Source organism: Homalodisca vitripennis, chromosome 3 (genome assembly GCF_021130785.1).
Source record: "Homalodisca vitripennis isolate AUS2020 chromosome 3, UT_GWSS_2.1, whole genome shotgun sequence".
Taxonomy (NCBI): Eukaryota; Metazoa; Arthropoda; class Insecta; order Hemiptera; family Cicadellidae; genus Homalodisca; species Homalodisca vitripennis.
In genome coordinates this window covers 143,028,208-143,056,198 of record NC_060209.1, presented here as the reverse complement: position 1 = coordinate 143,056,198, position 27,991 = coordinate 143,028,208, and the positions used below count along the sequence as shown (strand labels likewise).

At 41.0% G+C, this 27,991-nt stretch overlaps 1 protein-coding gene across 1 annotated transcript; it reads right to left on the bottom strand.

Annotated features, from left to right (window-relative positions):
• Positions 1-181: 181 nt before the first annotated feature.
• LOC124358384 lies at positions 182-4,595 on the bottom strand. Its single transcript, XM_046810685.1, has 4 exons — positions 4,074-4,595; positions 3,846-3,901; positions 1,733-2,353; positions 182-1,691 (listed from the first exon to the last, which is right to left on the bottom strand). The coding sequence occupies exons 1-4, from the start codon at positions 4,593-4,595 to the stop codon at positions 182-184; spliced, it is 2,709 nt and encodes a 902-aa protein (XP_046666641.1).
• Between the last annotated feature and the right edge of the window lie 23,396 nt (positions 4,596-27,991).

Genomic DNA, 27,991 nt, shown 5'->3' with positions numbered 1-27,991 from the left:
GCGTCTTCTTCAACGGAAAAGCAGACCGGGCAGGCATCACTGATGTCATTATGGGTGCGGTGCAGGTACTTTCTAAAGCACCCATGTCCGGTCCGGAGTTGTGTGAGGTGATAATCTACTTCTCCGTGCTTCCTTCCGATCCAAGGTGCGATGTTTGGGATCAGCCGGTGTGTCCATCGGCTTAGGTTGATTGGTCCAATCGCACCTGCCACGATTCCACAGTTATTGAGCGTTCCACATCTCTGCCATCCGTGGGACATCGGTGATACATTCTTGAGCGCTCATCAACAAGCAACGCTAGTGGTGGTATGCCGGCTAGAACGTAGGTAGCTTCATAGGATATATCCCTGAATCCGCAGATCACACGCAGGCAAGCTCGTCTGTGGATTGCATCTGCCTGATGGAAGTATGTTCGCGTCTCAACAGCGTCGTGCCAAATAGGCGCTGCGTAGAGGAGGATGGAATCGATGACGCTTGCATACAATCTTCGTCGGCTGTTTCTCGGGCCCCCGATATTCGGCATTATACCCGAGAGGGCTCCCGCCGCCTTGGAAGCCTTGTCCCAGACCTTTGCCAGGTGTTTTTTGAAGGTCAATCTGGCATCTATCTGTGCCCCCAGATATCGGATGGAGGGAGCCGACACGATATCGCAGTCACCCACTCTTAGAGTGATGGTCTCCATCGCCTTCCTGCTAGTGACGAGCAGGGCTTCAGTCTTCTGGTCCGCCGTTTCAAGCCCCAGGTCTGTTAGTGCCTCACGCACTTGGTGAATGGCACTGTTGACCTCATAAATGACTTCATCCAGGTGTTTAGCCGCGATGACCACTGCGATATCGTCGGCGAATCCAACAACCTTCGCCGACCCCGGGAGGTTCAGCCGAAGAATCCTGTCGTACATGACATTCCATAGAATGGGGCCAAGCACCGATCCTTGAGGCACCCCGGCTGTGACGTCATAGGTCTCCGGGCCATCGTCCGTGCGGAATTCCAGCACCCTGCCATGGAAGTAGCTTGAGATTATCCTCAACAGATACTCCGGGATGTTGAACTGTCGGAGGGCACTGAGGATGTTGTTCCATCTTGCCGAATTAAAAGCATTTCGCACGTCCAGTGTGACTATGGCACAGTATTTTTTAGATCCATGCTTCCATCTCTTGCCAGAGATGGCCTCTCGAGCCATGTTGATCACCATCTGGATGGCGTCCACCGTGGATCGTCCCTTACGAAATCCGAATTGTGCTTTGGTAAGACCAGCTGGGTCTTCCGTCCATGTCTCAAGCCGGTCTGCAATGATTCTTTCGAGAATCTTGCCCATTGTGTCCAGCATACAAAGCGGGCGGTAGGAGGAAGGTTCCTCAGCTGGCTTGCCTGGCTTCAAGGTGAGGACCAGCCTCTGGCGTTTCCAGTGTGTCGGGAATACACCCTCTTGTAGACATCTTGTAAACACCCGCTCGAAGATGTCAGGGTGGAGCTCTATGGCGACCTTCAAGACGGCGTTAGGTATGCCATCTGGTCCTGGCGCAGCCGCATCTCTCACTCTCCCACAGGCTCTCTGGAGCTCATTCCTGGTGACGGTAGGAACTTCCTCTATAATTGGCCGGGGTTGTGGAACAATTTGGGGGTCATGCACTGTGGGGAACAGTGCACTGACTGCCCTGCGCACTAATTGTGGGGAGCTGGGAGAGGCCTTCCTGGAGTCTTTCAAACGAGCCATGACGGTCCTGTATGGTACTCAGACAGCGGGGGGCAGTCACTGAGCTGTGCTTTAAGAGCTCGGCAAATTTCTTCCTTGGTGGCAACCTCGTCAAGATCCCTTACCTCGACAAGGGTAACGTGCGTCCGGGCGCTAGCCGTGGCAAGTTCTCCAAATACCTCGTTTAGCTTTTCTCCTATTTTGGTGGCGTCCTTCGACCCTCTGCCAAGCTGCAGTAGAAGGTCACCGGCTGCGCTGCGTCTGATTTTGTTGACGTTTTTTCCAACTTCGCCATACAACATTGGTTCGGTCCTCAGGCGACGCAGAATGTCCGCATAGGTAGATGGGTCCTTCGCCTTCATCACTACGACATCAGGCCTGGCTCGTATACGCCTCGCCTGCTTTACGATCCGAGTAACCGAGACTTCAGAGGTAGGGTTCACCATTAATGGAGCCTTGGATGTTTTCTCCATTACTTTCTTCTTTCCTCTTCCCCTCCTCGCAACAACTGCCCAGGTGGGGCTGTTGTTTGGGCTGTCCTTTTCTTCTGGGTTTGTGGTAAAAAGAGACCTCTTCGTCTCTTTCCTCACCCTCTTCTTGGCCGGCCCTGATGGCGGTGCCGGACGGTCAATTTCTTGCTCCCGGCTTGTCCAAGCATACCTTTAAAGTGATTGTGCTCACTTATACGTTGACGGATTTCATTGAAAAAAATCCTTTTGAACTATAATGAGAATCGAAATGTAATTGGTGTCTCATAAATAGTTTGTACCAGTAATAGTGTTTTTGTTATTTGACTTTTAAAATGTAGAAAATCCACCATTTTGTCAATATTAAAGCAAACCATTTAACATAACAATAAACCATAAACATTTTGTTTACTATTCCTCTAATTTGTCATAACCTATGATGCATGTTTGGTATATATAGCTTTACTTGTTCTTAAGATAATAAGTTTTGTATCAGAAATACAAAATCGCCGAGATCAGCTAAAGAACATATTTCTCGACTTATGTTTTATGACATTTTTTGTGTTAAATGATGAGTACTATCAGCCACAGATGTTTGTGACTCCCTTTTCTGAACACCCTGTATATATAATAGCATTAAAACAATGTTTATCTTTTAATAATCAAAATGACTCAAGTGTAGTTGGTATCAAATAAATGAATACGATGTATACAAAGCAACAAACCAGAATACTTTATTACTTATCCATACAAGAAATACAAACTACAAATACAAATTAAACAGTTTAGAAACTACGTATAAAAAGTAACAAAACTAAATAAAAATAAATATAAATAGAATAGAGAAAGTTATGTTCACTTATTAGTTTATAATGAACACATTTTGAAGCCTATAAGTGGATACAAGCCAAAATTCAGTTAGTTTACAGATTTACGGAGTTATGGTAAGGCATATTCTCAAAACATGATAACAGTTGGCCATAAAAAGAATAACAATGTTTAAGTATAAAGAATGGCCAATCTATTTTTCAGCAGTATATGGATAATAATACATTGGATTTAAAAATAATAAGCATACGGTTAATGTTCTCAGTAACATGAATCCAAAATGGTTTTTCAATTTCAAATAGGAAAATAACACCTAAAAAATTACAAATTACAATGACATTATTACAAAAAACATTAAAGGTTTTCTACTACAAGAAATATGAAAGAAATTAAGTGAGAAATTTTTCTGAGATACTGTACTTTAAATATGTAAGACAACTACTCTACTTATCCGTACTTAAATTATAATTACATTTTCGCACAAGAACCTTAAAACTTTTTACTTGATAAAAATAGCTGCTTAGTAGACTAATAATTACAATGAATAATGGCTATTTATTACGTGTGTGGAAATATCTGAGAAAACTCACTCAAATTAAAAATAATAATTTAAATATACAAGAACCATTACACTTTTTTCTACAAAATGTTTTAAAGAGACAATAAAATAAACAATTATTTTCTCAGATACCACACTCGCAGCATTAAAAATATGAAATCAACTTATTAATAACATTAACGATAATATCATAAACATATAAATTAAATATTTTTACAAACATATGAAAGAACAATATATTTACATGAACATTTGGCAGTCCAAATGTTATTCAGTCTTTTGCTTCTTCTTTGGGTACACTGTCCTCATCATCAAGTGGTAAAACGAGATCCGGTGGAAGAAGCAAACCTGCCTCTGCAAAAAAAAACATTATTTTAGTACCTATTTAATTGCTTTGACTGTTTTACATTTAATCATTTAACTGGCGCCTTCTTGTGATCTCGAACAGGATAGCACGGTGGTCACTATCCGTGTAGACATCGCTTAAATGCCAGGCTCTTGTTCAGCCAGTGAGGGAATCACTCACGAATGTGAGGTCAATCATGGAGCAGCCCTGGGGCCCAACGAAGGTCGGTGTCTGCCCCCTATTGAGCAGGATAACGTCAAGGGCGGCCACAGCATCTAACAGAATTTCGCCCCGTGGCCTTGTCTCTCTACTACCCCAGTTCACTGCCCAAGCATTAAAGTCTCCGGCTATGACGATGGGTCTTTTTCCTCTGGCCTCCGCAATAATGCTGGCGAGTAAAGATGAAAATTCGCCGTCTGAGAGGCTTGGTGGAGCATATACGCTGAAGATGTAGACGTCAGCGATTTGTACCCAGGAATACAGTCGCGTGGTGCCTGTTGATCGCTTCTGCACGGGTATGCTTCCACGCACCCAGATTGCCGTCTGTGCATTGGCATCCGATATCCACACATGAGGTGACACTAGATTCCGATGCTGGTCACACAAGATAGCAACGTCGATATCTTGCTCATGGATGGTCTGCACTAGGAGATCCTGTGCAGCCTCGCAGTGGTTGAGATTAAGTTGAAGTATCCTCAACATTGGTGCTCGCGAATGAACTTCTTGGTTAGCGGACAGCTCCTGCTTTTAGTCACATGGGTCCTTGAATTACAGAGGACGCACGTTGGCACACTTTTGCAGGTTTTGGCTTGGTGTCCTTCTTCTCCACATTGAAGGCAGTTCTTGGAGCGGTCGGGTCCTGTACAGCGTGTCGCCACATGACCGAGCCCCCAGCATCGGTAGCATCGCATGACTTCGGTCCTGGCGCGGATTCGGCAGTTAACCCATCCAACCCGTACACGGCCGAGTCCCATCGCTCTAGTTGCGAGGTCATCGGTTAGGGCCACTACTGCTGTTTGCGTTCCTGCATATGCTTTACGCAGGGACTTAACGGTGTCCTCAGACAGCGGGGGGCAGTCACTGAGCTGTGCTTTAAGAGCTCGGCAAATTTCTTCCTTGGTGGCAACCTCGTCAAGATCCCTTATCTCGACAAGGGTAACGTGCGTCCGGGCGCTAGCCGTGGCAAGTTCTCCAAATACCTCGTTTAGCTTTTCTCCTATTTTGGTGGCGTCCTTCGACCCTCTGCCAAGCTGCAGTAGAAGGTCACCGGCTGCGCTGCGTCTGATTTTGTTGACGTTTTTTCCAACTTCGCCATACAACATTGGTTCGGTCCTCAGGCGACGCAGAATGTCCGCATAGGTAGATGGGTCCTTCGCCTTCATCACTACGACATCAGGCCTGGCTCGTATACGCCTCGCCTGCTTTACGATCCGAGTAACCGAGACTTCAGAGGTAGGGTTCACCATTAATGGAGCCTTGGATGTTTTCTCCATTACTTTCTTCTTTCCTCTTCCCCTCCTCGCAACAACTGCCCAGGTGGGGCTGTTGTTTGGGCTGTCCTTTTCTTCTGGGTTTGTGGTAAAAAGAGACCTCTTCGTCTCTTTCCTCACCCTCTTCTTGGCCGGCCCTGATGGCGGTGCCGGACGGTCAATTTCTTGCTCCCGGCTTGTCCAAGCATACCTTTAAAGTGATTGTGCTCACTTATACGTTGACGGATTTCATTGAAAAAAAAAATCCTTTTGAACTATAATGAGAATCGAAATGTAATTGGTGTCTCATAAATAGTTTGTACCAGTAATAGTGTTTTTGTTATTTGACTTTTAAAATGTAGAAAATCCACCATTTTGTCAATATTAAAGCAAACCATTTAACATAACAATAAACCATAAACATTTTGTTTACTATTCCTCTAATTTGTCATAACCTATGATGCATGTTTGGTATATATAGCTTTACTTGTTCTTAAGATAATAAGTTTTGTATCAGAAATACAAAATCGCCGAGATCAGCTAAAGAACATATTTCTCGACTTATGTTTTATGACATTTTTTGTGTTAAATGATGAGTACTATCAGCCACAGATGTTTGTGACTCCCTTTTCTGAACACCCTGTATATATAATAGCATTAAAACAATGTTTATCTTTTAATAATCAAAATGACTCAAGTGTAGTTGGTATCAAATAAATGAATACGATGTATACAAAGCAACAAACCAGAATACTTTATTACTTATCCATACAAGAAATACAAACTACAAATACAAATTAAACAGTTTAGAAACTACGTATAAAAAGTAACAAAACTAAATAAAAATAAATATAAATAGAATAGAGAAAGTTATGTTCACTTATTAGTTTATAATGAACACATTTTGAAGCCCATAAGTGGATACAAGCCAAAATTCAGTTAGTTTACAGATTTACGGAGTTATGGTAAGGCATATTCTCAAAACATGATAACAGTTGGCCATAAAAAGAATAACAATGTTTAAGTATAAAGAATGGCCAATCTATTTTTCAGCAGTATATGGATAATAATACATTGGATTTAAAAATAATAAGCATAAGGTTAATGTTCTCAGTAACATGAATCCAAAATGGTTTTTCAATTTCAAATAGGAAAATAACACCTAAAAAATTACAAATTACAATGGCATTATTACAAAAAAAATTAAAGGTTTTCTACTACAAGAAATATGAAAGAAATTAAGTGAGAAATTTTTCTGAGATACTGTACTTTAAATATGTAAGACAACTACTCTACTTATCCGTACTTAAATTATAATTACATTTTGCACAAGAACCTTAAAACTTTTTACTTGATAAAAATAGCTGCTTAGTAGACTAATAATTACAATGAGTAATGGCTATTTATTACGTGTGTGGAAATATCTGAGAAAACTCACTCAAATTAAAAATAATAATTTAAATATACAAGAACCATTACACTTTTTTCTACAAAAGTTTTTAAAGAGACAATAAAATAAACAATTATTTTCTCAGATACCACACTCGCAGCATTAAAAATATGAAATCAACTTATTAATAACATTAACGATAATATCATAAACATATAAATTAAATATTTTTACAAGCATATGAAAGAACAATATATTTACATGAACATTTGGCAGTCCAAATGTTATTCAGTCTTTTGCTTCTTCTTTGGGTACACTGTCCTCATCATCAAGTGGTAAAACGAGATCCGGTGGAAGAAGCAAACCTGCCTCTGCAAAAAAAAAAAACATTATTTTAGTACCTATTTAATTGCTTTGACTGTTTTACATTTAATCATTTAACTGGCGCCTTCTTGTGATCTCGAACAGGATAGCACGGTGGTCACTATCCGTGTAGACATCGCTTAAATGCCAGGCTCTTGTTCAGCCAGTGAGGGAATCACTCACGAATGTGAGGTCAATCATGGAGCAGCCCTGGGGCCCAACGAAGGTCGGTGTCTGCCCCCTATTGAGCAGGATAACGTCAAGGGCGGCCACAGCATCTAACAGAATTTCGCCCCGTGGCCTTGTCTCTCTACTACCCCAGTTCACTGCCCAAGCATTAAAGTCTCCGGCTATGACGATGGGTCTTTTTCCTCTGGCCTCCGCAATAATGCTGGCGAGTAAAGATGAATATTCGCCGTCTGAGAGGCTTGGTGGAGCATATACGCTGAAGATGTAGACGTCAGCGATTTGTACCCAGGAATACAGTCGCGTGGTGCCTGTTGATCGCTTCTGCACGGGTATGCTTCCACGCACCCAGATTGCCGTCTGTGCATTGGCATCCGATATCCACACATGAGGTGACACTAGATTCCGATGCTGGTCACACAAGATAGCAACGTCGATATCTTGCTCATGGATGGTCTGCACTAGGAGATCCTGTGCAGCCTCGCAGTGGTTGAGATTAAGTTGAAGTATCCTCAACATTGGTGCTCGCGAATGAACTTCTTGGTTAGCGGACAGCTCCTGCTTTTAGTCACATGGGTCCTTGAATTACAGAGGACGCACGTTGGCACACTTTTGCAGGTTTTGGCTTGGTGTCCTTCTTCTCCACATTGAAGGCAGTTCTTGGAGCGGTCGGGTCCTGTACAGCGTGTCGCCACATGACCGAGCCCCCAGCATCGGTAGCATCGCATGACTTCGGTCCTGGCGCGGATTCGGCAGTTAACCCATCCAACCCGTACACGGCCGAGTCCCATCGCTCTAGTTGCGAGGTCATCGGTTAGGGCCACTACTGCTGTTTGCGTTCCTGCATATGCTTTACGCAGGGACTTAACGGTGTCCTCAGACAGCGGGGGGCAGTCACTGAGCTGTGCTTTAAGAGCTCGGCAAATTTCTTCCTTGGTGGCAACCTCGTCAAGATCCCTTATCTCGACAAGGGTAACGTGCGTCCGGGCGCTAGCCGTGGCAAGTTCTCCAAATACCTCGTTTAGCTTTTCTCCTATTTTGGTGGCGTCCTTCGACCCTCTGCCAAGCTGCAGTAGAAGGTCACCGGCTGCGCTGCGTCTGATTTTGTTGACGTTTTTTCCAACTTCGCCATACAACATTGGTTCGGTCCTCAGGCGACGCAGAATGTCCGCATAGGTAGATGGGTCCTTCGCCTTCATCACTACGACATCAGGCCTGGCTCGTATACGCCTCGCCTGCTTTACGATCCGAGTAACCGAGACTTCAGAGGTAGGGTTCACCATTAATGGAGCCTTGGATGTTTTCTCCATTACTTTCTTCTTTCCTCTTCCCCTCCTCGCAACAACTGCCCAGGTGGGGCTGTTGTTTGGGCTGTCCTTTTCTTCTGGGTTTGTGGTAAAAAGAGACCTCTTCGTCTCTTTCCTCACCCTCTTCTTGGCCGGCCCTGATGGCGGTGCCGGACGGTCAATTTCTTGCTCCCGGCTTGTCCAAGCATACCTTTAAAGTGATTGTGCTCACTTATACGTTGACGGATTTCATTGAAAAAAATCCTTTTGAACTATAATGAGAATCGAAATGTAATTGGTGTCTCATAAATAGTTTGTACCAGTAATAGTGTTTTTGTTATTTGACTTTTAAAATGTAGAAAATCCACCATTTTGTCAATATTAAAGCAAACCATTTAACATAACAATAAACCATAAACATTTTGTTTACTATTCCTCTAATTTGTCATAACCTATGATGCATGTTTGGTATATATAGCTTTACTTGTTCTTAAGATAATAAGTTTTGTATCAGAAATACAAAATCGCCGAGATCAGCTAAAGAACATATTTCTCGACTTATGTTTTATGACATTTTTTGTGTTAAATGATGAGTACTATCAGCCACAGATGTTTGTGACTCCCTTTTCTGAACACCCTGTATATATAATAGCATTAAAACAATGTTTATCTTTTAATAATCAAAATGACTCAAGTGTAGTTGGTATCAAATAAATGAATACGATGTATACAAAGCAACAAACCAGAATACTTTATTACTTATCCATACAAGAAATACAAACTACAAATACAAATTAAACAGTTTAGAAACTACGTATAAAAAGTAACAAAACTAAATAAAAATAAATATAAATAGAATAGAGAAAGTTATGTTCACTTATTAGTTTATAATGAACACATTTTGAAGCCCATAAGTGGATACAAGCCAAAATTCAGTTAGTTTACAGATTTACGGAGTTATGGTAAGGCATATTCTCAAAACATGATAACAGTTGGCCATAAAAAGAATAACAATGTTTAAGTATAAAGAATGGCCAATCTATTTTTCAGCAGTATATGGATAATAATACATTGGATTTAAAAATAATAAGCATAAGGTTAATGTTCTCAGTAACATGAATCCAAAATGGTTTTTCAATTTCAAATAGGAAAATAACACCTAAAAAATTACAAATTACAATGGCATTATTACAAAAAAAATTAAAGGTTTTCTACTACAAGAAATATGAAAGAAATTAAGTGAGAAATTTTTCTGAGATACTGTACTTTAAATATGTAAGACAACTACTCTACTTATCCGTACTTAAATTATAATTACATTTTGCACAAGAACCTTAAAACTTTTTACTTGATAAAAATAGCTGCTTAGTAGACTAATAATTACAATGAATAATGGCTATTTATTACGTGTGTGGAAATATCTGAGAAAACTCACTCAAATTAAAAATAATAATTTAAATATACAAGAACCATTACACTTTTTTCTACAAAAGTTTTTAAAGAGACAATAAAATAAACAATTATTTTCTCAGATACCACACTCGCAGCATTAAAAATATGAAATCAACTTATTAATAACATTAACGATAATATCATAAACATATAAATTAAATATTTTTACAAGCATATGAAAGAACAATATATTTACATGAACATTTGGCAGTCCAAATGTTATTCAGTCTTTTGCTTCTTCTTTGGGTACACTGTCCTCATCATCAAGTGGTTTAAAACGAGATCCGGTGGAAGAAGCAAACCTGCCTCTGCAAAAAAAAAACATTATTTTAGTACCTATTTAATTGCTTTGACTGTTTTACATTTAATCATTTAACTGGCGCCTTCTTGTGATCTCGAACAGGATAGCACGGTGGTCACTATCCGTGTAGACATCGCTTAAATGCCAGGCTCTTGTTCAGCCAGTGAGGGAATCACTCACGAATGTGAGGTCAATCATGGAGCAGCCCTGGGGCCCAACGAAGGTCGGTGTCTGCCCCCTATTGAGCAGGATAACGTCAAGGGCGGCCACAGCATCTAACAGAATTTCGCCCCGTGGCCTTGTCTCTCTACTACCCCAGTTCACTGCCCAAGCATTAAAGTCTCCGGCTATGACGATGGGTCTTTTTCCTCTGGCCTCCGCAATAATGCTGGCGAGTAAAGATGAATATTCGCCGTCTGAGAGGCTTGGTGGAGCATATACGCTGAAGATGTAGACGTCAGCGATTTGTACCCAGGAATACAGTCGCGTGGTGCCTGTTGATCGCTTCTGCACGGGTATGCTTCCACGCACCCAGATTGCCGTCTGTGCATTGGCATCCGATATCCACACATGAGGTGACACTAGATTCCGATGCTGGTCACACAAGATAGCAACGTCGATATCTTGCTCATGGATGGTCTGCACTAGGAGATCCTGTGCAGCCTCGCAGTGGTTGAGATTAAGTTGAAGTATCCTCAACATTGGTGCTCGCGAATGAACTTCTTGGTTAGCGGACAGCTCCTGCTTTTAGTCACATGGGTCCTTGAATTACAGAGGACGCACGTTGGCACACTTTTGCAGGTTTTGGCTTGGTGTCCTTCTTCTCCACATTGAAGGCAGTTCTTGGAGCGGTCGGGTCCTGTACAGCGTGTCGCCACATGACCGAGCCCCCAGCATCGGTAGCATCGCATGACTTCGGTCCTGGCGCGGATTCGGCAGTTAACCCATCCAACCCGTACACGGCCGAGTCCCATCGCTCTAGTTGCGAGGTCATCGGTTAGGGCCACTACTGCTGTTTGCGTTCCTGCATATGCTTTACGCAGGGACTTAACGGTGTCCTCAGACAGCGGGGGGCAGTCACTGAGCTGTGCTTTAAGAGCTCGGCAAATTTCTTCCTTGGTGGCAACCTCGTCAAGATCCCTTATCTCGACAAGGGTAACGTGCGTCCGGGCGCTAGCCGTGGCAAGTTCTCCAAATACCTCGTTTAGCTTTTCTCCTATTTTGGTGGCGTCCTTCGACCCTCTGCCAAGCTGCAGTAGAAGGTCACCGGCTGCGCTGCGTCTGATTTTGTTGACGTTTTTTCCAACTTCGCCATACAACATTGGTTCGGTCCTCAGGCGACGCAGAATGTCCGCATAGGTAGATGGGTCCTTCGCCTTCATCACTACGACATCAGGCCTGGCTCGTATACGCCTCGCCTGCTTTACGATCCGAGTAACCGAGACTTCAGAGGTAGGGTTCACCATTAATGGAGCCTTGGATGTTTTCTCCATTACTTTCTTCTTTCCTCTTCCCCTCCTCGCAACAACTGCCCAGGTGGGGCTGTTGTTTGGGCTGTCCTTTTCTTCTGGGTTTGTGGTAAAAAGAGACCTCTTCGTCTCTTTCCTCACCCTCTTCTTGGCCGGCCCTGATGGCGGTGCCGGACGGTCAATTTCTTGCTCCCGGCTTGTCCAAGCATACCTTTAAAGTGATTGTGCTCACTTATACGTTGACGGATTTCATTGAAAAAAATCCTTTTGAACTATAATGAGAATCGAAATGTAATTGGTGTCTCATAAATAGTTTGTACCAGTAATAGTGTTTTTGTTATTTGACTTTTAAAATGTAGAAAATCCACCATTTTGTCAATATTAAAGCAAACCATTTAACATAACAATAAACCATAAACATTTTGTTTACTATTCCTCTAATTTGTCATAACCTATGATGCATGTTTGGTATATATAGCTTTACTTGTTCTTAAGATAATAAGTTTTGTATCAGAAATACAAAATCGCCGAGATCAGCTAAAGAACATATTTCTCGACTTATGTTTTATGACATTTTTTGTGTTAAATGATGAGTACTATCAGCCACAGATGTTTGTGACTCCCTTTTCTGAACACCCTGTATATATAATAGCATTAAAACAATGTTTATCTTTTAATAATCAAAATGACTCAAGTGTAGTTGGTATCAAATAAATGAATACGATGTATACAAAGCAACAAACCAGAATACTTTATTACTTATCCATACAAGAAATACAAACTACAAATACAAATTAAACAGTTTAGAAACTACGTATAAAAAGTAACAAAACTAAATAAAAATAAATATAAATAGAATAGAGAAAGTTATGTTCACTTATTAGTTTATAATGAACACATTTTGAAGCCCATAAGTGGATACAAGCCAAAATTCAGTTAGTTTACAGATTTACGGAGTTATGGTAAGGCATATTCTCAAAACATGATAACAGTTGGCCATAAAAAGAATAACAATGTTTAAGTATAAAGAATGGCCAATCTATTTTTCAGCAGTATATGGATAATAATACATTGGATTTAAAAATAATAAGCATAAGGTTAATGTTCTCAGTAACATGAATCCAAAATGGTTTTTCAATTTCAAATAGGAAAATAACACCTAAAAAATTACAAATTACAATGGCATTATTACAAAAAAAATTAAAGGTTTTCTACTACAAGAAATATGAAAAGAAATTAAGTGAGAAATTTTTCTGAGATACTGTACTTTAAATATGTAAGACAACTACTCTACTTATCCGTACTTAAATTATAATTACATTTTGCACAAGAACCTTAAAACTTTTTACTTGATAAAAATAGCTGCTTAGTAGACTAATAATTACAATGAATAATGGCTATTTATTACGTGTGTGGAAATATCTGAGAAAACTCACTCAAATTAAAAATAATAATTTAAATATACAAGAACCATTACACTTTTTTCTACAAAAGTTTTTAAAGAGACAATAAAATAAACAATTATTTTCTCAGATACCACACTCGCAGCATTAAAAATATGAAATCAACTTATTAATAACATTAACGATAATATCATAAACATATAAATTAAATATTTTTACAAGCATATGAAAGAACAATATATTTACATGAACATTTGGCAGTCCAAATGTTATTCAGTCTTTTGCTTCTTCTTTGGGTACACTGTCCTCATCATCAAGTGGTAAAACGAGATCCGGTGGAAGAAGCAAACCTGCCTCTGCAAAAAAAACATTATTTTAGTACCTATTTAATTGCTTTGACTGTTTTACATTTAATCATTTAACTGGCGCCTTCTTGTGATCTCGAACAGGATAGCACGGTGGTCACTATCCGTGTAGACATCGCTTAAATGCCAGGCTCTTGTTCAGCCAGTGAGGGAATCACTCACGAATGTGAGGTCAATCATGGAGCAGCCCTGGGGCCCAACGAAGGTCGGTGTCTGCCCCCTATTGAGCAGGATAACGTCAAGGGCGGCCACAGCATCTAACAGAATTTCGCCCCGTGGCCTTGTCTCTCTACTACCCCAGTTCACTGCCCAAGCATTAAAGTCTCCGGCTATGACGATGGGTCTTTTTCCTCTGGCCTCCGCAATAATGCTGGCGAGTAAAGATGAATATTCGCCGTCTGAGAGGCTTGGTGGAGCATATACGCTGAAGATGTAGACGTCAGCGATTTGTACCCAGGAATACAGTCGCGTGGTGCCTGTTGATCGCTTCTGCACGGGTATGCTTCCACGCACCCAGATTGCCGTCTGTGCATTGGCATCCGATATCCACACATGAGGTGACACTAGATTCCGATGCTGGTCACACAAGATAGCAACGTCGATATCTTGCTCATGGATGGTCTGCACTAGGAGATCCTGTGCAGCCTCGCAGTGGTTGAGATTAAGTTGAAGTATCCTCAACATTGGTGCTCGCGAATGAACTTCTTGGTTAGCGGACAGCTCCTGCTTTTAGTCACATGGGTCCTTGAATTACAGAGGACGCACGTTGGCACACTTTTGCAGGTTTTGGCTTGGTGTCCTTCTTCTCCACATTGAAGGCAGTTCTTGGAGCGGTCGGGTCCTGTACAGCGTGTCGCCACATGACCGAGCCCCCAGCATCGGTAGCATCGCATGACTTCGGTCCTGGCGCGGATTCGGCAGTTAACCCATCCAACCCGTACACGGCCGAGTCCCATCGATCGCTCTAGTTGCGAGGTCATCGGTTAGGGCCACTACTGCTGTTTGCGTTCCTGCATATGCTTTACGCAGGGACTTAACGGTGTCCTCAGACAGCGGGGGGCAGTCACTGAGCTGTGCTTTAAGAGCTCGGCAAATTTCTTCCTTGGTGGCAACCTCGTCAAGATCCCTTATCTCGACAAGGGTAACGTGCGTCCGGGCGCTAGCCGTGGCAAGTTCTCCAAATACCTCGTTTAGCTTTTCTCCTATTTTGGTGGCGTCCTTCGACCCTCTGCCAAGCTGCAGTAGAAGGTCACCGGCTGCGCTGCGTCTGATTTTGTTGACGTTTTTTCCAACTTCGCCATACAACATTGGTTCGGTCCTCAGGCGACGCAGAATGTCCGCATAGGTAGATGGGTCCTTCGCCTTCATCACTACGACATCAGGCCTGGCTCGTATACGCCTCGCCTGCTTTACGATCCGAGTAACCGAGACTTCAGAGGTAGGGTTCACCATTAATGGAGCCTTGGATGTTTTCTCCATTACTTTCTTCTTTCCTCTTCCCCTCCTCGCAACAACTGCCCAGGTGGGGCTGTTGTTTGGGCTGTCCTTTTCTTCTGGGTTTGTGGTAAAAAGAGACCTCTTCGTCTCTTTCCTCACCCTCTTCTTGGCCGGCCCTGATGGCGGTGCCGGACGGTCAATTTCTTGCTCCCGGCTTGTCCAAGCATACCTTTAAAGTGATTGTGCTCACTTATACGTTGACGGATTTCATTGAAAAAAAAAAATCCTTTTGAACTATAATGAGAATCGAAATGTAATTGGTGTCTCATAAATAGTTTGTACCAGTAATAGTGTTTTTGTTATTTGACTTTTAAAATGTAGAAAATCCACCATTTTGTCAATATTAAAGCAAACCATTTAACATAACAATAAACCATAAACATTTTGTTTACTATTCCTCTAATTTGTCATAACCTATGATGCATGTTTGGTATATATAGCTTTACTTGTTCTTAAGATAATAAGTTTTGTATCAGAAATACAAAATCGCCGAGATCAGCTAAAGAACATATTTCTCGACTTATGTTTTATGACATTTTTTGTGTTAAATGATGAGTACTATCAGCCACAGATGTTTGTGACTCCCTTTTCTGAACACCCTGTATATATAATAGCATTAAAACAATGTTTATCTTTTAATAATCAAAATGACTCAAGTGTAGTTGGTATCAAATAAATGAATACGATGTATACAAAGCAACAAACCAGAATACTTTATTACTTATCCATACAAGAAATACAAACTACAAATACAAATTAAACAGTTTAGAAACTACGTATAAAAAGTAACAAAACTAAATAAAAATAAATATAAATAGAATAGAGAAAGTTATGTTCACTTATTAGTTTATAATGAACACATTTTGAAGCCCATAAGTGGATACAAGCCAAAATTCAGTTAGTTTACAGATTTACGGAGTTATGGTAAGGCATATTCTCAAAACATGATAACAGTTGGCCATAAAAAGAATAACAATGTTTAAGTATAAAGAATGGCCAATCTATTTTTCAGCAGTATATGGATAATAATACATTGGATTTAAAAATAATAAGCATAAGGTTAATGTTCTCAGTAACATGAATCCAAAATGGTTTTTCAATTTCAAATAGGAAAATAACACCTAAAAAATTACAAATTACAATGGCATTATTACAAAAAAAATTAAAGGTTTTCTACTACAAGAAATATGAAAGAAATTAAGTGAGAAATTTTTCTGAGATACTGTACTTTAAATATGTAAGACAACTACTCTACTTATCCGTACTTAAATTATAATTACATTTTGCACAAGAACCTTAAAACTTTTTACTTGATAAAAATAGCTGCTTAGTAGACTAATAATTACAATGAGTAATGGCTATTTATTACGTGTGTGGAAATATCTGAGAAAACTCACTCAAATTAAAAATAATAATTTAAATATACAAGAACCATTACACTTTTTTCTACAAAAGTTTTTAAAGAGACAATAAAATAAACAATTATTTTCTCAGATACCACACTCGCAGCATTAAAAATATGAAATCAACTTATTAATAACATTAACGATAATATCATAAACATATAAATTAAATATTTTTACAAGCATATGAAAGAACAATATATTTACATGAACATTTGGCAGTCCAAATGTTATTCAGTCTTTTGCTTCTTCTTTGGGTACACTGTCCTCATCATCAAGTGGTAAAACGAGATCCGGTGGAAGAAGCAAACCTGCCTCTGCAAAAAAAAACATTATTTTAGTACCTATTTAATTGCTTTGACTGTTTTACATTTAATCATTTAACTGGCGCCTTCTTGTGATCTCGAACAGGATAGCACGGTGGTCACTATCCGTGTAGACATCGCTTAAATGCCAGGCTCTTGTTCGGCCAGTGAGGGAATCACTCACGAATGTGAGGTCAATCATGGAGCAGCCCTGGGGCCCAACGAAGGTCGGTGTCTGCCCCCTATTGAGCAGGATAACGTCAAGGGCGGCCACAGCATCTAACAGAATTTCGCCCCGTGGCCTTGTCTCTCTACTACCCCAGTTCACTGCCCAAGCATTAAAGTCTCCGGCTATGACGATGGGTCTTTTTCCTCTGGCCTCCGCAATAATGCTGGCGAGTAAAGATGAATATTCGCCGTCTGAGAGGCTTGGTGGAGCATATACGCTGAAGATGTAGACGTCAGCGATTTGTACCCAGGAATACAGTCGCGTGGTGCCTGTTGATCGCTTCTGCACGGGTATGCTTCCACGCACCCAGATTGCCGTCTGTGCATTGGCATCCGATATCCACACATGAGGTGACACTAGATTCCGATGCTGGTCACACAAGATAGCAACGTCGATATCTTGCTCATGGATGGTCTGCACTAGGAGATCCTGTGCAGCCTCGCAGTGGTTGAGATTAAGTTGAAGTATCCTCAACATTGGTGCTCGCGAATGAACTTCTTGGTTAGCGGACAGCTCCTGCTTTTAGTCACATGGGTCCTTGAATTACAGAGGACGCACGTTGGCACACTTTTGCAGGTTTTGGCTTGGTGTCCTTCTTCTCCACATTGAAGGCAGTTCTTGGAGCGGTCGGGTCCTGTACAGCGTGTCGCCACATGACCGAGCCCCCAGCATCGGTAGCATCGCATGACTTCGGTCCTGGCGCGGATTCGGCAGTTAACCCATCCAACCCGTACACGGCCGAGTCCCATCGCTCTAGTTGCGAGGTCATCGGTTAGGGCCACTACTGCTGTTTGCGTTCCTGCATATGCTTTACGCAGGGACTTAACGGTGTCCTCAGACAGCGGGGGGCAGTCACTGAGCTGTGCTTTAAGAGCTCGGCAAATTTCTTCCTTGGTGGCAACCTCGTCAAGATCCCTTATCTCGACAAGGGTAACGTGCGTCCGGGCGCTAGCCGTGGCAAGTTCTCCAAATACCTCGTTTAGCTTTTCTCCTATTTTGGTGGCGTCCTTCGACCCTCTGCCAAGCTGCAGTAGAAGGTCACCGGCTGCGCTGCGTCTGATTTTGTTGACGTTTTTTCCAACTTCGCCATACAACATTGGTTCGGTCCTCAGGCGACGCAGAATGTCCGCATAGGTAGATGGGTCCTTCGCCTTCATCACTACGACATCAGGCCTGGCTCGTATACGCCTCGCCTGCTTTACGATCCGAGTAACCGAGACTTCAGAGGTAGGGTTCACCATTAATGGAGCCTTGGATGTTTTCTCCATTACTTTCTTCTTTCCTCTTCCCCTCCTCGCAACAACTGCCCAGGTGGGGCTGTTGTTTGGGCTGTCCTTTTCTTCTGGGTTTGTGGTAAAAAGAGACCTCTTCGTCTCTTTCCTCACCCTCTTCTTGGCCGGCCCTGATGGCGGTGCCGGACGGTCAATTTCTTGCTCCCGGCTTGTCCAAGCATACCTTTAAAGTGATTGTGCTCACTTATACGTTGACGGATTTCATTGAAAAAAATCCTTTTGAACTATAATGAGAATCGAAATGTAATTGGTGTCTCATAAATAGTTTGTACCAGTAATAGTGTTTTTGTTATTTGACTTTTAAAATGTAGAAAATCCACCATTTTGTCAATATTAAAGCAAACCATTTAACATAACAATAAACCATAAACATTTTGTTTACTATTCCTCTAATTTGTCATAACCTATGATGCATGTTTGGTATATATAGCTTTACTTGTTCTTAAGATAATAAGTTTTGTATCAGAAATACAAAATCGCCGAGATCAGCTAAAGAACATATTTCTCGACTTATGTTTTATGACATTTTTTGTGTTAAATGATGAGTACTATCAGCCACAGATGTTTGTGACTCCCTTTTCTGAACACCCTGTATATATAATAGCATTAAAACAATGTTTATCTTTTAATAATCAAAATGACTCAAGTGTAGTTGGTATCAAATAAATGAATACGATGTATACAAAGCAACAAACCAGAATACTTTATTACTTATCCATACAAGAAATACAAACTACAAATACAAATTAAACAGTTTAGAAACTACGTATAAAAAGTAACAAAACTAAATAAAAATAAATATAAATAGAATAGAGAAAGTTATGTTCACTTATTAGTTTATAATGAACACATTTTGAAGCCCATAAGTGGATACAAGCCAAAATTCAGTTAGTTTACAGATTTACGGAGTTATGGTAAGGCATATTCTCAAAACATGATAACAGTTGGCCATAAAAAGAATAACAATGTTTAAGTATAAAGAATGGCCAATCTATTTTTCAGCAGTATATGGAAAATAATACATTGGATTTAAAAATAATAAGCATAAGGTTAATGTTCTCAGTAACATGAATCCAAAATGGTTTTTCAATTTCAAATAGGAAAATAACACCTAAAAAATTACAAATTACAATGGCATTATTACAAAAAAAAATTAAAGGTTTTCTACTACAAGAAATATGAAAAGAAATTAAGTGAGAAATTTTTCTGAGATACTGTACTTTAAATATGTAAGACAACTACTCTACTTATCCGTACTTAAATTATAATTACATTTTGCACAAGAACCTTAAAACTTTTTACTTGATAAAAATAGCTGCTTAGTAGACTAATAATTACAATGAGTAATGGCTATTTATTACGTGTGTGGAAATATCTGAGAAAACTCACTCAAATTAAAAATAATAATTTAAATATACAAGAACCATTACACTTTTTTCTACAAAAGTTTTTAAAGAGACAATAAAATAAACAATTATTTTCTCAGATACCACACTCGCAGCATTAAAAATATGAAATCAACTTATTAATAACATTAACGATAATATCATAAACATATAAATTAAATATTTTTACAAGCATATGAAAGAACAATATATTTACATGAACATTTGGCAGTCCAAATGTTATTCAGTCTTTTGCTTCTTCTTTGGGTACACTGTCCTCATCATCAAGTGGTAAAACGAGATCCGGTGGAAGAAGCAAACCTGCCTCTGCAAAAAAAAAACATTATTTTAGTACCTATTTAATTGCTTTGACTGTTTTACATTTAATCATTTAACTGGCGCCTTCTTGTGATCTCGAACAGGATAGCACGGTGGTCACTATCCGTGTAGACATCGCTTAAATGCCAGGCTCTTGTTCGGCCAGTGAGGGAATCACTCACGAATGTGAGGTCAATCATGGAGCAGCCCTGGGGCCCAACGAAGGTCGGTGTCTGCCCCCTATTGAGCAGGATAACGTCAAGGGCGGCCACAGCATCTAACAGAATTTCGCCCCGTGGCCTTGTCTCTCTACTACCCCAGTTCACTGCCCAAGCATTAAAGTCTCCGGCTATGACGATGGGTCTTTTTCCTCTGGCCTCCGCAATAATGCTGGCGAGTAAAGATGAATATTCGCCGTCTGAGAGGCTTGGTGGAGCATATACGCTGAAGATGTAGACGTCAGCGATTTGTACCCAGGAATACAGTCGCGTGGTGCCTGTTGATCGCTTCTGCACGGGTATGCTTCCACGCACCCAGATTGCCGTCTGTGCATTGGCATCCGATATCCACACATGAGGTGACACTAGATTCCGATGCTGGTCACACAAGATAGCAACGTCGATATCTTGCTCATGGATGGTCTGCACTAGGAGATCCTGTGCAGCCTCGCAGTGGTTGAGATTAAGTTGAAGTATCCTCAACATTGGTGCTCGCGAATGAACTTCTTGGTTAGCGGACAGCTCCTGCTTTTAGTCACATGGGTCCTTGAATTACAGAGGACGCACGTTGGCACACTTTTGCAGGTTTTGGCTTGGTGTCCTTCTTCTCCACATTGAAGGCAGTTCTTGGAGCGGTCGGGTCCTGTACAGCGTGTCGCCACATGACCGAGCCCCCAGCATCGGTAGCATCGCATGACTTCGGTCCTGGCGCGGATTCGGCAGTTAACCCATCCAACCCGTACACGGCCGAGTCCCATCGCTCTAGTTGCGAGGTCATCGGTTAGGGCCACTACTGCTGTTTGCGTTCCTGCATATGCTTTACGCAGGGACTTAACGGTGTCCTCAGACAGCGGGGGGCAGTCACTGAGCTGTGCTTTAAGAGCTCGGCAAATTTCTTCCTTGGTGGCAACCTCGTCAAGATCCCTTATCTCGACAAGGGTAACGTGCGTCCGGGCGCTAGCCGTGGCAAGTTCTCCAAATACCTCGTTTAGCTTTTCTCCTATTTTGGTGGCGTCCTTCGACCCTCTGCCAAGCTGCAGTAGAAGGTCACCGGCTGCGCTGCGTCTGATTTTGTTGACGTTTTTTCCAACTTCGCCATACAACATTGGTTCGGTCCTCAGGCGACGCAGAATGTCCGCATAGGTAGATGGGTCCTTCGCCTTCATCACTACGACATCAGGCCTGGCTCGTATACGCCTCGCCTGCTTTACGATCCGAGTAACCGAGACTTCAGAGGTAGGGTTCACCATTAATGGAGCCTTGGATGTTTTCTCCATTACTTTCTTCTTTCCTCTTCCCCTCCTCGCAACAACTGCCCAGGTGGGGCTGTTGTTTGGGCTGTCCTTTTCTTCTGGGTTTGTGGTAAAAAGAGACCTCTTCGTCTCTTTCCTCACCCTCTTCTTGGCCGGCCCTGATGGCGGTGCCGGACGGTCAATTTCTTGCTCCCGGCTTGTCCAAGCATACCTTTAAAGTGATTGTGCTCACTTATACGTTGACGGATTTCATTGAAAAAAATCCTTTTGAACTATAATGAGAATCGAAATGTAATTGGTGTCTCATAAATAGTTTGTACCAGTAATAGTGTTTTTGTTATTTGACTTTTAAAATGTAGAAAATCCACCATTTTGTCAATATTAAAGCAAACCATTTAACATAACAATAAACCATAAACATTTTGTTTACTATTCCTCTAATTTGTCATAACCTATGATGCATGTTTGGTATATATAGCTTTACTTGTTCTTAAGATAATAAGTTTTGTATCAGAAATACAAAATCGCCGAGATCAGCTAAAGAACATATTTCTCGACTTATGTTTTATGACATTTTTTGTGTTAAATGATGAGTACTATCAGCCACAGATGTTTGTGACTCCCTTTTCTGAACACCCTGTATATATAATAGCATTAAAACAATGTTTATCTTTTAATAATCAAAATGACTCAAGTGTAGTTGGTATCAAATAAATGAATACGATGTATACAAAGCAACAAACCAGAATACTTTATTACTTATCCATACAAGAAATACAAACTACAAATACAAATTAAACAGTTTAGAAACTACGTATAAAAAGTAACAAAACTAAATAAAAATAAATATAAATAGAATAGAGAAAGTTATGTTCACTTATTAGTTTATAATGAACACATTTTGAAGCCCATAAGTGGATACAAGCCAAAATTCAGTTAGTTTACAGATTTACGGAGTTATGGTAAGGCATATTCTCAAAACATGATAACAGTTGGCCATAAAAAGAATAACAATGTTTAAGTATAAAGAATGGCCAATCTATTTTTCAGCAGTATATGGAAAATAATACATTGGATTTAAAAATAATAAGCATAAGGTTAATGTTCTCAGTAACATGAATCCAAAATGGTTTTTCAATTTCAAATAGGAAAATAACACCTAAAAAATTACAAATTACAATGGCATTATTACAAAAAAAATTAAAGGTTTTCTACTACAAGAAATATAAAAGAAATTAAGTGAGAAATTTTTCTGAGATACTGTACTTTAAATATGTAAGACAACTACTCTACTTATCCGTACTTAAATTATAATTACATTTTGCACAAGAACCTTAAAACTTTTTACTTGATAAAAATAGCTGCTTAGTAGACTAATAATTACAATGAGTAATGGCTATTTATTACGTGTGTGGAAATATCTGAGAAAACTCACTCAAATTAAAAATAATAATTTAAATATACAAGAACCATTACACTTTTTTCTACAAAAGTTTTTAAAGAGACAATAAAATAAACAATTATTTTCTCAGATACCACACTCGCAGCATTAAAAATATGAAATCAACTTATTAATAACATTAACGATAATATCATAAACATATAAATTAAATATTTTTACAAGCATATGAAAGAACAATATATTTACATGAACATTTGGCAGTCCAAATGTTATTCAGTCTTTTGCTTCTTCTTTGGGTACACTGTCCTCATCATCAAGTGGTAAAACGAGATCCGGTGGAAGAAGCAAACCTGCCTCTGCAAAAAAAAAACATTATTTTAGTACCTATTTAATTGCTTTGACTGTTTTACATTTAATCATTTAACTGGCGCCTTCTTGTGATCTCGAACAGGATAGCACGGTGGTCACTATCCGTGTAGACATCGCTTAAATGCCAGGCTCTTGTTCAGCCAGTGAGGGAATCACTCACGAATGTGAGGTCAATCATGGAGCAGCCCTGGGGCCCAACGAAGGTCGGTGTCTGCCCCCTATTGAGCAGGATAACGTCAAGGGCGGCCACAGCATCTAACAGAATTTCGCCCCGTGGCCTTGTCTCTCTACTACCCCAGTTCACTGCCCAAGCATTAAAGTCTCCGGCTATGACGATGGGTCTTTTTCCTCTGGCCTCCGCAATAATGCTGGCGAGTAAAGATGAATATTCGCCGTCTGAGAGGCTTGGTGGAGCATATACGCTGAAGATGTAGACGTCAGCGATTTGTACCCAGGAATACAGTCGCGTGGTGCCTGTTGATCGCTTCTGCACGGGTATGCTTCCACGCACCCAGATTGCCGTCTGTGCATTGGCATCCGATATCCACACATGAGGTGACACTAGATTCCGATGCTGGTCACACAAGATAGCAACGTCGATATCTTGCTCATGGATGGTCTGCACTAGGAGATCCTGTGCAGCCTCGCAGTGGTTGAGATTAAGTTGAAGTATCCTCAACATTGGTGCTCGCGAATGAACTTCTTGGTTAGCGGACAGCTCCTGCTTTTAGTCACATGGGTCCTTGAATTACAGAGGACGCACGTTGGCACACTTTTGCAGGTTTTGGCTTGGTGTCCTTCTTCTCCACATTGAAGGCAGTTCTTGGAGCGGTCGGGTCCTGTACAGCGTGTCGCCACATGACCGAGCCCCCAGCATCGGTAGCATCGCATGACTTCGGTCCTGGCGCGGATTCGGCAGTTAACCCATCCAACCCGTACACGGCCGAGTCCCATCGCTCTAGTTGCGAGGTCATCGGTTAGGGCCACTACTGCTGTTTGCGTTCCTGCATATGCTTTACGCAGGGACTTAACGGTGTCCTCAGACAGCGGGGGGCAGTCACTGAGCTGTGCTTTAAGAGCTCGGCAAATTTCTTCCTTGGTGGCAACCCCGTCAAGATCCCTTATCTCGACAAGGGTAACGTGCGTCCGGGCGCTAGCCGTGGCAAGTTCTCCAAATACCTCGTTTAGCTTTTCTCCTATTTTGGTGGCGTCCTTCGACCCTCTGCCAAGCTGCAGTAGAAGGTCACCGGCTGCGCTGCGTCTGATTTTGTTGACGTTTTTTCCAACTTCGCCATACAACATTGGTTCGGTCCTCAGGCGACGCAGAATGTCCGCATAGGTAGATGGGTCCTTCGCCTTCATCACTACGACATCAGGCCTGGCTCGTATACGCCTCGCCTGCTTTACGATCCGAGTAACCGAGACTTCAGAGGTAGGGTTCACCATTAATGGAGCCTTGGATGTTTTCTCCATTACTTTCTTCTTTCCTCTTCCCCTCCTCGCAACAACTGCCCAGGTGGGGCTGTTGTTTGGGCTGTCCTTTTCTTCTGGGTTTGTGGTAAAAAGAGACCTCTTCGTCTCTTTCCTCACCCTCTTCTTGGCCGGCCCTGATGGCGGTGCCGGACGGTCAATTTCTTGCTCCCGGCTTGTCCAAGCATACCTTTAAAGTGATTGTGCTCACTTATACGTTGACGGATTTCATTGAAAAAAATCCTTTTGAACTATAATGAGAATCGAAATGTAATTGGTGTCTCATAAATAGTTTGTACCAGTAATAGTGTTTTTGTTATTTGACTTTTAAAATGTAGAAAATCCACCATTTTGTCAATATTAAAGCAAACCATTTAACATAACAATAAACCATAAACATTTTGTTTACTATTCCTCTAATTTGTCATAACCTATGATGCATGTTTGGTATATATAGCTTTACTTGTTCTTAAGATAATAAGTTTTGTATCAGAAATACAAAATCGCCGAGATCAGCTAAAGAACATATTTCTCGACTTATGTTTTATGACATTTTTTGTGTTAAATGATGAGTACTATCAGCCACAGATGTTTGTGACTCCCTTTTCTGAACACCCTGTATATATAATAGCATTAAAACAATGTTTATCTTTTAATAATCAAAATGACTCAAGTGTAGTTGGTATCAAATAAATGAATACGATGTATACAAAGCAACAAACCAGAATACTTTATTACTTATCCATACAAGAAATACAAACTACAAATACAAATTAAACAGTTTAGAAACTACGTATAAAAAGTAACAAAACTAAATAAAAATAAATATAAATAGAATAGAGAAAGTTATGTTCACTTATTAGTTTATAATGAACACATTTTGAAGCCTATAAGTGGATACAAGCCAAAATTCAGTTAGTTTACAGATTTACGGAGTTATGGTAAGGTATATTCTCAAAACATGATAACAGTTGGCCATAAAAAGAATAACAATGTTTAAGTATAAAGAATGGCCAATCTATTTTTCAGCAGTATAAGGAAAATAATACATTGGATTTAAAAATAATAAGCATACGGTTAATGTTCTCAGTAACATGAATCCAAAATGGTTTTTCAATTTTAAATAGGAAAATAACACCTAAAAAATTACAAATTACAATGACATTATTACAAAAAACATTAAAGGTTTTCTACTACAAGAAATATAAAAGAAATTAAGTGAGAAATTTTTCTGAGATACTGTACTTTAAATATGTAAGACAACTACTCTACTTATCCGTACTTAAATTATAATTACATTTTCGCACAAGAACCTTAAAACTTTTTACTTGATAAAAATAGCTGCTTAGTAGACTAATAATTACAATGAGTAATGGCTATTTATTACGTGTGTGGAAATATCTGAGAAAACTCACTCAAATTAAAAATAATAATTTAAATATACAAGAACCATTACACTTTTTTCTACAAAAGTTTTTAAAGAGACAATAAAATAAACAATTATTTTCTCAGATACCACACTCGCAGCATTAAAAATATGAAATCAACTTATTAATAACATTAACGATAATATCATAAACATATAAATTAAATATTTTTACAAACATATGAAAGAACAATATATTTACAGGAACATTTGGCAGTCCAAATGTTATTCAGTCTTTTGCTTCTTCTTTGGGTACACTGTCCTCATCATCAAGTGGTAAAACGAGATCCGGTGGAAGAAGCAAACCTGCCTCTGCAAAAAAAAAACATTATTTTAGTACCTATTTAATTGCTTTGACTGTTTTACATTTAATCATTTAACTGGCGCCTTCTTGTGATCTCGAACAGGATAGCACGGTGGTCACTATCCGTGTAGACATCGCTTAAATGCCAGGCTCTTGTTCGGCCAGTGAGGGAATCACTCACGAATGTGAGGTCAATCATGGAGCAGCCCTGGGGCCCAACGAAGGTCGGTGTCTGCCCCCTATTGAGCAGGATAACGTCAAGGGCGGCCACAGCATCTAACAGAATTTCGCCCCGTGGCCTTGTCTCTCTACTACCCCAGTCCACTGCCCAAGCATTAAAGTCTCCGGCTATGACGATGGGTCTTTTTCCTCTGGCCTCCGCAATAATGCTGGCGAGTAAAGATGAAAATTCGCCGTCTGAGAGGCTTGGTGGAGCATATACGCTGAAGATGTAGACGTCAGCGATTTGTACCCAGGAATACAGTCGCGTGGTGCCTGTTGATCGCTTCTGCACGGGTATGCTTCCACGCACCCAGATTGCCGTCTGTGCATTGGCATCCGATATCCACACATGAGGTGACACTAGATTCCGATGCTGGTCACACAAGATAGCAACGTCGATATCTTGCTCATGGATGGTCTGCACTAGGAGATCCTGTGCAGCCTCGCAGTGGTTGAGATTAAGTTGAAGTATCCTCAACATTGGTGCTCGCGAATGAACTTCTTGGTTAGCGGACAGCTCCTGCTTTTAGTCACATGGGTCCTTGAATTACAGAGGACGCACGTTGGCACACTTTTGCAGGTTTTGGCTTGGTGTCCTTCTTCTCCACATTGAAGGCAGTTCTTGGAGCGGTCGGGTCCTGTACAGCGTGTCGCCACATGACCGAGCCCCCAGCATCGGTAGCATCGCATGACTTCGGTCCTGGCGCGGATTCGGCAGTTAACCCATCCAACCCGTACACGGCCGAGTCCCATCGCTCTAGTTGCGAGGTCATCGGTTAGGGCCACTACTGCTGTTTGCGTTCCTGCATATGCTTTACGCAGGGACTTAACGGTGTCCTCAGACAGCGGGGGGCAGTCACTGAGCTGTGCTTTAAGAGCTCGGCAAATTTCTTCCTTGGTGGCAACCCCGTCAAGATCCCTTATCTCGACAAGGGTAACGTGCGTCCGGGCGCTAGCCGTGGCAAGTTCTCCAAATACCTCGTTTAGCTTTTCTCCTATTTTGGTGGCGTCCTTCGACCCTCTGCCAAGCTGCAGTAGAAGGTCACCGGCTGCGCTGCGTCTGATTTTGTTGACGTTTTTTCCAACTTCGCCATACAACATTGGTTCGGTCCTCAGGCGACGCAGAATGTCCGCATAGGTAGATGGGTCCTTCGCCTTCATCACTACGACATCAGGCCTGGCTCGTATACGCCTCGCCTGCTTTACGATCCGAGTAACCGAGACTTCAGAGGTAGGGTTCACCATTAATGGAGCCTTGGATGTTTTCTCCATTACTTTCTTCTTTCCTCTTCCCCTCCTCGCAACAACTGCCCAGGTGGGG

Excerpts from the sequence above, each read along its gene's own strand:
- LOC124358384 (XM_046810685.1), bottom strand. The coding sequence starts at position 4,595 with ATGTTGAGGATACTTCAACTTAATCTCAACCACTGCGAGGCTGCACAG. Across the intron at positions 2,354-3,845 it reads CACTTGATGATGAGGACAGT|GTATGCTTGGACAAGCCGGG; the intron begins GTACCCAAAGAA and ends ATCACTTTAAAG. Across the intron at positions 1,692-1,732 it reads GACTGCCCCCCGCTGTCTGA|GAAGGCCTCTCCCAGCTCCC; the intron begins GTACCATACAGG and ends GAAAGACTCCAG.